We start from the raw sequence: 10,673 nt of genomic DNA on the forward strand, positions 1-10,673 counted from the left end.
TGAGCTGGCAAAGCTCTTTAAAAAAGGCAGATTAAGGGGCTGGGAAGGTGGCTCAGTGGTAGAGCACTTGCCTTACATGCCTGAGGCCCTAGGTTCGATTCCTCAGCACCACATAAGAAAAAAGCTGGAGCCGGGCGCTGGTGGCTCACGCCTGTAATCCTAGCTAGCTACTCAGGAGGCTGAGATCTGAGGATCGCGGTTCAAAGCCAGCCCGGGCAGGAGAGACCGTGAGACTCCTATCTCCAATAAACCACCAGAAAACCGGAAGTGGTGCTGTAGCTCAAGTGGTAGAGCGCTTGCCCTGAGCTGAAGAGCTAAAGGATAGCGCCCAGGCCCAGAGTTCAAGCCCCACGACCGACAAAAAAAAAAAAAAAGAAAAAGAAAAAAGCTGGAAGTGGCGCTGTGGCTCAAGTGGTAGAACGCTAGCCTTGAGCTGAAGAGCTGAAGGACAGCGCCCAGTCCCAGAGTTCAGGCCCCACGACCGGACCCAAAAAAAAAAGGCAGATTAAGAGTTGGGTATCAGTGGCTCCACCTGTAATCTCAGCTACTATAGAAGCCGAGATTTGAGGATCATAGTTCAAAGCCAGCCAGGGCAGAAAATCAACCAGTAAAAAGCCAGAAGTGCAAGTGTGGCTCAAGCAGTGCTTATCCTGAAGCGGAAAAGGTGCCCACGCCCTAAATTCAAACCCCATGGCTGGCACAGAAAAAAAATTAAAAGCAGGTTGACACAGGACTTGAATTTTAAATATGCATAACTTTTTACTTAGTTCCCTATCTAGAATGCTATCTGATAAAAACAGACATACACAATAACCTCTGGACAGCAGTAGTCTGTAAACCTTTTTGGTCTCAGGATTCCTTTACACACACACATACACAAACACATACACATGTACACATACAAACACAAACATGGTAGTACCCCCAAAGAGCTCTCTTTGTTTCCATGATTTATAGGTATATTTTATGTATTAGAAACTAAAAGTCAAACTCTTTATGCATTAACAGTAAATCTAAATGACATTTTACTGAAAAATAACTGTTCTGCAGAACAAAAGTAATTCATGAGGAAAGTGCCATTGCTTTGCATTTTCAGAAAAGCTGGCTTAATAGAAAAGAGCTGGATTCTTAAACTGTTCCTGGTTTTAATGTATTGTAATAGATTCTCTGTGGTTGAAGTATATAAAGATGGGTAGTTGGAAAAGGAAGCCTTTTCAGATAATTCTTTGTACTATGTCAAAATTCAACCAATAGCAGTTTTTTTTTTCATGTGGAATCTGGAACCATTGATAGGAAATTTTATGCTCTCTTACATTAACCCACTAGTTTATCTTTCACTTTGAATAGATCTTTTACTCTTGCCTGATTTTGTAACATTGTACATTGCTCATCTGGAAAAGAATTGTAACCCTGCAGTAGCACAAGAATCACATTTTCTTTCTTTTTTGGGGGGGGGGGTGTGGTACTTTACTACTGGTGGAATCCAGGCAAACACTGTCCAATTGGGTGGTATCCTCAGCCCTTTCTTACAATTTTTCCTTTAAGTCAAAGTCTCACTGAGCTGCTCAAGCTGTCCTCAGACTTACAGTCGTCCTCAGCTTTCTGGTAGCTGGGATTGCAGGTATGCTTCTCCATGTCCAGGGAAAAGCAACAACATAAAGTGATTGCTTAATATCACCAATTATCTTATTAGAAAAACATTTAAGCACTGCTAAGCTGTCCAAAAATTTTGATTTTCACTTGAAAAGTTCAAATTTTATTATTGGCAACAAAAATCTCCACTTGTTTTCCTTGAAATGACAAGCTTACTTTGTTCATCTTCAAGAAAATGTCTGACAAGTGCTCAAGGCTGATTAACTATAGCTTGTCAGTGATTGTTGTTTCAATAAAATGGTATTCCAAGAAACACACAGTTCTGCACACAGCTGAAACAATCACACAAACATTTTTACTTGAGAAAATCATCCCACTTCTAAAGGCAGTGGAAGAGAAAAGGCTATTAGAAATATTTGTTCCTTTTCTAACCATTTGTATGAAGCAGGCCTTCTCCCTATATTTCAAGTAGAGAAACATTATAGCAGGTCAAATACAAGAATCCATATTACAATGAAAGAACTTTCGCTCTTTCATTAAGAGCTAGCATTTCTTACCTGGACCATGCTATAGAGAAGCATCCAATGGCTTGGACTCAGTGTGGTGCCCCCGTGCTATCCTGAGTCATGCCTACCGCACAGAGTTACACCCACCATTCCTTTTCTGCACTAGGAAAGTCACCACAATAAAAAGGTCAGAAATGCCTTATTATGGTAATGAAGAGAGATTTTCCATCTTGGAGCCCTAAAATGATCCAGAGATGAGTGAGGCTTCCAAAGACCTATAGACCAAAATTTAGGATGTACTGATGTCTACAAATGTAGATGTTTGCTTATAAAAGTGACCGATTTACAAATGAGATGCATGTGCTTTTGGATTTTAATGCTGGAGAATCAAAACCTGGGCCTTAAACACACTTCTTACCTCCCCCCCCCCCCCCCCCACTGTACTATGTAGACCTTTATCTGCTACCTAAGACTTTTTTTTTGTTAAAGGAAAACATACAGGTATGGCTATACTTTAACCCAAAACTTCAAGGTCTATCTAAAGAAGGCACAGCAAAGGAAGTCGAGTGAATAACATTGGGAAGCTGAGAGCGATATTAGGGATAAGGTGGGAAAGAAGACTGGAGCTTTGCTGAAATACTTATCTCTTTGTAGCCCATATTTCTTGGGTAGATTTTTTAAATATTTTATTGTTATTATTAAGGTGTTGTACAGAGGGGTTGTCATTTCATAAGTCACGAAATCAGTGACATTCCTTTCGTTTGCCAAGGTTACCCTTTCTTTTGCTTTTCCCCTATTTCCCTCTTCCGTCCCTGCCCTCCAGTTTTGTAGTTTGTTTTCCACATAGTCTATACTTAATAACATGATTGCATTTTTTTCACCCTTCCTCCTTTCCTTTCTGTGCCCCCGTCCTCCCTCCCCCCACTTAAAAACCCAAATGCCCAACACCACCACTACCAAAATAATAGTAACCAAAAAACCCCATGTTTCAATAAATAGTATTTAAAATGTTCAGAGAAGTTATACCTTTAGGTTCTTCCACTAAGTATATCCTCCTCTAGTTTGTGTGTGAATGCCTAGCGTCCTATATAAATTATGTCCCATTATATTTTAGATCTAGCTTCCACATATGAGAGAACATATACACCATTTGTCTCTCTGAGCTTGGTTTACTTCACTTAGCATGATTTGTTCTAATTCCATCCACTTAAAAACGAAAACAAAAACTTGCAACAAGAACAGAATCAAGCCATTTGCTTCATAGATGATGCCAGTAATCCCAGCTACTCAAGAGACTGAGATCTAAGGATCATAGTCTGTAGCCAGCTTAGGCAGGAAAGTCTGTACAACTCATATTTCCAAGTAAGCCACCAGAAACCTGGAAGTAGAAGTTGTAGCTCAAGGGGTAGAGCACCAGCCTTGAGAGTATGAGGCCCTGAGTCCAAGACCCAGTACTGGCTCACACAAAACAAATCACAACCTCATTGTACAACTACGTATATAAGAATATATAAAATAAAATGCAAAACTTTTGTATAAAAAATATATAAAATAAAAACTTTTAAAACCTTTTTTTCTCCCCATGCACATTAAAAGACAATTTTAAAAAGTCTTTCTTCAGTTGTATAGTAATATCTGATCATCTGTACAACCAGAGCTTCACTTTATATCTGTTACAAAGATTAAAACATTAGAATTGTTTCATTTTTGCTGTTAAACTTAGAAACATAATGATGTTAATTTGCCCAAGGGGATATAAAGAGATTATATCTGATTTCTTTACCTCCCCTAATTTAAACTTGAACTTTTTTTTTTTTTGGGTCCGGTCCTGGGGCCTGAACTCTGGGCCTAGGTGCTGTCCCTCAGCTCTTCAGCTCAAGGCTAGCACTCTACCACTTGAGCCACAGCACCACTTCTGGCTTTTTTTTTTTTTTTTTTTCTGTTTATTTGGTGCTAAGGAATTGAATCCAGGGCCTCATGCATGCAAGGTAAGCACTCGGCCACTGAGCCACCTTCCTAGCCCAAAACTTGAGCATATTTTAACTTTTCTTTTCTTTTTGTCAGTTGTGGGGCTCGAACTCTGGGCCTGGGCACTGTCCCTCAGTTCTTCAGCTCAAGGCTAGCACTTTACCACTTGAGCCACAGTGCCACTTCTGGTTTTCTGGGCGATTTATTGGAGATAAGAATCTCATGGACTTTCCTGCCCAGGCTTTGAACCATAATCTTCAGATCTCAGCCTCCTGAGTAGCTAGAATTACAGGTGTGAGCCACTGGTGCCCAGCTTATTTAAACTTCTCTAAGAAAATATACCTTTAGAAGGATTTTAAAATTCAGACAGTAATGGCAAAATTTACAGAATTCATCCAAAACTTATAGAAGACAGCCTTTATTTTTTGCTTAGAAAAAAGTTTGAGGCTGAATTGAGACTATTAAACTCTAAAATTTAGATGAATGGATCAAGAAAATGTGGTATATATACACAATGGAATTCTATGCCTCCATCAGAAAGAATGATATTGCCCCATTTGTTAGGAAATGGAAAGACTTGGAAAAAATTATATTAAGTGAAGTAAGCCAGCCCAAAGAAACTTAGGTCCCATGGTTTCCCTTATTTGCAATAACTAGTATATGTCTGAGCCAAGCAGAAAAGGTCAGATAAATTGATGTTAGGGAAATGAACCCTAAGATATGTATTCAAGTATTTTTTTCTTTCATGTGATTGTTTCTAACACATTTATAAGATTATTTCTTTGTTGCTTTGTATGTCCCTCCCCCACAGTATAACCCCTGCTTTCACTGTATTTGATTTCGGTATAATTTGTGGAGGGGAAGGGAAAAAACAAATCGTTTAAATAGGGATACAGGTGGACCCATTGCAACAATGAGACATATAAGTCATTATGTCGAAAATGAACTTTACAACTTCGGTGTGCGGGGAGGAGAGTTGAGTGGGGAGGATGGGATGGGAAGGGGAAACAAAGGAGGAGGCTACAATGCTTGATAAGAAATGTACTCATTGTCTTGCCCATGTAATTGTAACCCCTCTGTACAGTATTTTCACAATAAAAATAATAATAAAAGGAATGCAAAAGAAAAAATCGAAAATAGATAACATTTGTTAGATAAAACCCTGGTTATTTGGAATGGGGTTGGGTTGACATTTAATCACTGCACTATTCTTAGGGGAAAGGGGTCATAATAAGCGATTTAGTCATAAATAGAATTGTTCAAGGGGACGGTTGTCTTCTTTCAATAAAATGTCACAAAGTTAACTGCTTAGGACTGCTAATGAACATACCAATTTGAATATTAATCTTATTTATTACATTTGGGAACATTTACTAGGCAGCATTTAATTCCCTTTTGCTTTGATATGTTCTTGAAATGTGTACTCATTTAAAGCTGTTCTTATTTAAATTTACACTAATTTAGGCAAGCCTTCACCCTTGCCCTTCATTTTGTCTGAATTAAGAAGATCACACGGTGTTAATTGTGAACATTTGCCAAAACAAGATCAAGGCTATTAAAACTTAGTAAAATCATTATGGTGTTTATAATGAGGCCATTGGAATACTATAGTTTGGAGGATTTTATGAATAAAGAATGAAGTTTATATTTACATGATTGCAATGTGTCTTTTACTCTGTAATAAACTGGTGTCTGTATCCACAATAGCACTCTTAAACACAGGAAGTTACTTTGCAGTATTTTTTTGGTTTTTGGTTTTGTTTTTGTTTTTGGGTCCGGTTGTGGGGCCTAAACTCTGGGCCTGGGCACTGACCCTCAGCTCTTCAGCTCAAGGCTAGCACTCTACCACTTGAGCCACAGCACCACTTCCGGCTTTTTTCTTTTTGCTTATGTGGTGCTGAGGAATCGAACCCAGGGCCTCAAGCATGCAAGGCAAGCGCTCTACCCCTGAGCCACCTTCCCAGCCCCTGCAATATTTTTTTATACCAAAGTTAGGGGGACGCAACATACATGAAACTGTTAAAGTAATATGAAATCAAGTACTAAATTGCCAAGGGAATAATGGGAGGACCAAATAAATACAAGATGACAACTGATGGCAGAAATGTACTGGTGAATGAATATGGTTCTATTAAGTTTCTTGTTTATTTGGTGTTTTCTGAGCATGTTCTTGTTCTCATTGATAACAATTGCTATTATTTCCATTTAGTGATAACAGAGATCAGGGGGTCTGGATCTGCAGATAAAAAGGTTAATCAAGCTATCGCTCAACAGTGGCCAGTTCTGAGACAACATTATTAGAAGCATAGAGACTGGCCCAGTACTCTAAATGTAAAGTTCATAGATGCTCAGATCTGGGTGACAGCAACTGAAATGGGGTTGATATAAAAGAAGCTTGAGGATCGATGAAATGGACTTGGTGACTAATGCAAGGGTATAGAAAGGCTAAAGAGCAGGCAAAGGAGGCAGAGATGACTTCATAGATTTCTGAGCCAGAGAGAATGAGCTGTGAAGGGTTGACAATGCCAGAGTTGGGAGAAGAAATGATGAAGCAATTAATTTTCAACTTGCTAACTTTGGGTCACAAGGAAACATCCTTTATAGCATGAAGAGAAGAGTAAGAGCCATGGTACAAAGTCCTAACTTAGAGAGCAAGATCTAGCTCTTGGCCTAGTCTTGTACAGTTGGGGCAGAAGGAAGAGGAGCATGGTAAAGGAAGACAGCCAGGACAGTAGGGCTTACTTGATCTCAGGGCAGGGCCAGCAAAGATAAGGTGATCACAGGAAGAAATGGTTTCTACCTAAGTGGAGGGGTTCACAGGTGAAGAGAAAAAAAATTTAAAAATGAGTGTTTTTTGTTAGCTGCCCCCAGGAATAGTTCCCAATTAGATTTCTGTAACCAAATACCATCATGGCTATTCTGCTAGTAACCGGCCTATGTGTTTCAATCCTTCAGGTGGTATTGGAATGCTATGTAAGAAAGGACTTGGTCTACACCAAAGCCAATCCAACGTTTCATCATTGGAAGGTTGATAATAGGAAGTTTGGACTTACTTTCCAAAGCCCTGCTGATGCGCGAGCCTTTGACAGGGGAGTGAGGAAAGCAATCGAAGACCTTATAGAAGGTATTGAACTTTTCACTGTACCCTTAGTGGGATGATGGAAATGCTCCAAGTTGTTGCCATCATATATTTGTGGTTTGCTCGTGGGAGGGTTTGGGACCAGGTCAGAACTTTCTAAATATCTAGAGAGAGTAATTACAAAGTGACAACACAGGAGAAAATGAGGAGTTTTATTTTATAATAGTCATTGCTACATCTGGTCCTGGCCTGGAAGAGCCTCCAGACAGGAGTTCTCATACTGGGTTTCTCCAATTCAACACTTCAAGTCAGAGGGAGGACGAGAGGAGCTATATTCAGAGCCCTGAGAAGAAAGAAATTTCTAACATGCATATTAATGCCAAATCCAAACTTTGGGAAAATGAGTCACAAGTAATGTATGTTTCATTACAAGACTTCAAGTTTTTCTTTGTGATTTGGGAAAAGGAAAGCAAATCATTGCATTTAGCAGCGGCCTATGCCTGTAATCATAGCAACCCAGGAGGCTGAGATCCATAGTAGAGAAAGTCATGGATGACCACTGGGAATTGCACAGAGGCTGCTGTGGGCTTCATTTTGTCTCCTGTTTCCCTCTTGGAAATTCAATTTGTTTTGGGTTCCCTCCCCCCCTCATTCATTTCCAACAGTTCTTTTATTTACTTTTGTGTGTGTATACCATTACCAGAGTTTGAACTCAGAACCTGAGTGCTGTCCCTGAGCTAGCACTCTTATCACTTGAACCACAGCTCCACTTCCAGCTTTTTTGGTAGTTTATTAGAGATAAGGGTTTCATGAACTTTCCTGCTTGGACTAGCTTTGAACTGCAATCATCCGATCTCAGCCACCTGAGCAGCTAGGATTTTAGGTGTAAGCAACTGGTGCCAGCTTCAGCAATTCTTTTCATCTTTTCATGTTTTATCATAACAAAATACTTTGTAAGTACACATTGTATAAACCATGACCAAGAAAAGGAAAAGACAAAAATTTTGGGCTGTCTATTGCCTATACAGATTTCGATGTTGGTTTTTTGGATATTGTTTTTGTCAGTGAAATTAAAGCATAAAATGAACAAGAAAACAAGTTGAACTTTACTGACCTGGTTCATTCCATGGTAGAATAAGCTGGGTTTTCATACAGGAGCCTTCATTTTGACCTGAAAAGGCAATTATAACTCAGTGGGCTTCTGACAGTGTAAGAGAAAACCTTCCTGGTATGGCTTAGAACATAGTTCCTGCCATCTGGGTATTTTTGTTTTGTTTTGTTCTGGGGTTTTTTGTGCCAGTACTAGGGCTTGAACTCAGGCCAGTATGCTCTCCCTGGGCTTTTTCCCTCAAGGCTAGCAGCTACTCTTCTACTTGAGCCACACTTCTACTTCCCACTCTTTGCTGGTTAATTGGAGATAAGAATTTCATGGACTTTTCTTCTCAGGCTGGCTTCAAGCCGGGATCCTCACATCTCAGCCGCTAGATATAAGCCACTAGGACCTAACTAATCTGGAGTTTAGAGTGTAGTATCTGAACTCAGAATGGGAGCCTGCACAGCCAAAACTTCTTCGTCTCTAGATGAAGCTAATGAAGTTAAGTCCAATTGCCACAGTCAGACTGGAGAGTCTGATTTGAGGGGTTCCCATGTAGGTGTTTTTCCTTCCACAGCTAGAATGTGGAGGTCACTACAAAGGAGTGCACCTTGACCTCCATGGTGCTTGTTTTCTGGTGGCCAGGGCACAAGCAAGTCTGAGAGGTTAACTGGCAACAGCATCAGTAGGTAAAGTTAGTTGAGGAAGCAATTAACAGGTAGCTTGTTTGTACTGGCACAATTCTTGTGCAAAAAGAATGGAATGTAATTTTTATTAAAATATGCTTTTTTGCTAGGCATTATAGCTCAGTGCTTGCCTGCATTTATAAAGCCCTAGCAGTGCAGAAAAAAAAAAAAAAAAGAAAACACCAAAACAGTTTTTTAAATGATTGATTTCACTTAAATGCTTTGGGAAAAAACTTTGACTTTTTTTTTTTTTTTTTACATTCTTGTCTTTTTAGGTTCAACAACATCATCTTCCACAATTCATAATGAAGCCGAGCTTGGTGATGATGATGTTTTTACAGTAAGTTTTCTTTCACCTTTGCTTTCCATGTTAGGTGATGAGTAATCAAAGAAAGACTCTTTCACAGCATCAAAAACCCTTTACTATGTGGCATTTGCTGTTGCCATATGGGTGCTATCAGAGAGATCTCAGTCTTGTCCCAGTTTCCAGCTGTTGCTCACGCTGCAGGGGTACCATCCGCCACGCAGTACTAAGTGTCAACTCTCCCAGATCTGTCCAAAGTTGTCACAAAGTCTTCTCACAGATTTAGTGACTTAGCTGCTCTGGATCACCCTGGATAGCACCCGTGATAGTCCCTTGTCCTAGAAAACTCCTGGGTCCCTAGCAGACCAAGACAGTTGATCACCCTTTTAAGAGCTTTCTATTCACACATATCCCTGGCATGGAACAATGAGCCTGAAGAACCCTTCCTGATGAGTAATTCTACATCTGATAAGAATGGGCCTAGAAGCTGAATGGAGGTTAGGCCCAAGTCTGCTCAGAGAGGAAAGTGCTTAGATGTTTTGACCCAGCTTGAGTTAATGAGATGTAACTGGGGACAAACTGATTTCTCAGCTTGCTTCTTCATTTAAATCCTGTGCTTCTGGAGGTTAATTAACAGATACTTGTTGCTTGCCTGTTGTGTGCTGAGAGCAGCAAGTTGCTGTCAGCTAGCATTTTCAAACTCAGCACCTTGATCTACAGTAAGAAAATTTTTTTGACCCAGGATTCACACACATCAGTAGCTACCTAAAAGCTAATCATACTTCATACTCTGCGTTCTTAGTTCTTTGTTTCATTTTCTTTGGTTATTTCTTACGAAACTCTCAAACACAGAAAAATGTAAAGAGTTACTTAGTGAAGAAATACCTTGATTCAGGCACACTTGTTTAGTTGCCTGTGTGTAATTGCCCACATTTATGTACATATAGGCCCATGTGCACACACCCATAAGGGTTTGTTTGTTTTTTTTTTTGGTGAGGGGAGTAGCTGATTATTTGAAAGTAAGTTCTCCTAAATTCTTTATCATGCATATCCTAAAAAGTATTCACAGGGGAATTTTAGGGTAGTGAAACCAGTCTCTGATGGTATACTTGGTGGATGCATTCATTGTACATGGGTCCAAACCCATAGCATATACAACACCAAGATCAAAGTCTTATGTAAACTACAAGCCTTGAGTGATAATGATGTATAAATAAAGGTTCATTGATTGCAAGTAGGGTATACTCTGGTGGAGGGTATTGATAACAGGAGAGACTGTGTATTTGTGTGGCAAAGTATCTATGGGGAGTACAGATACCTTTACTTAGTTTTGCTTGTCAATCTGAAAAATTGAACAAAACGGTTTTGTGTATATTCCAGTATTAGGGTGCCCTTAGCTTTTTTGTTGAAAGCTGGTGTCCTACCACTTGATCACAAATCTTCC

At 39.7% G+C, this 10,673-nt stretch overlaps 1 protein-coding gene across 2 annotated transcripts in view; it reads left to right on the top strand.

The window, feature by feature from the left end:
* Spred2 (sprouty related EVH1 domain containing 2) overlaps window positions 1–10,673 on the top strand; it is a 126,608-nt gene that overhangs the window by 95,984 nt on the left and 19,951 nt on the right. For both annotated transcript variants that reach the window (XM_042691255.1, XM_042691256.1), the window contains exons 3-4: window positions 7,023–7,191; window positions 9,201–9,265. In XM_042691255.1, the coding sequence (XP_042547189.1) occupies window positions 7,023–7,191; window positions 9,201–9,265 (234 nt within the window). The remainder of the gene's footprint in view (window positions 1–7,022; window positions 7,192–9,200; window positions 9,266–10,673) is intronic.

The sequence above is a fragment of the Dipodomys spectabilis genome, unplaced genomic scaffold, assembly GCF_019054845.1.
Source record: "Dipodomys spectabilis isolate Male_0828 unplaced genomic scaffold, ASM1905484v1 ptg000141l, whole genome shotgun sequence".
NCBI classification, from domain to species: domain Eukaryota; kingdom Metazoa; phylum Chordata; class Mammalia; order Rodentia; family Heteromyidae; genus Dipodomys; species Dipodomys spectabilis.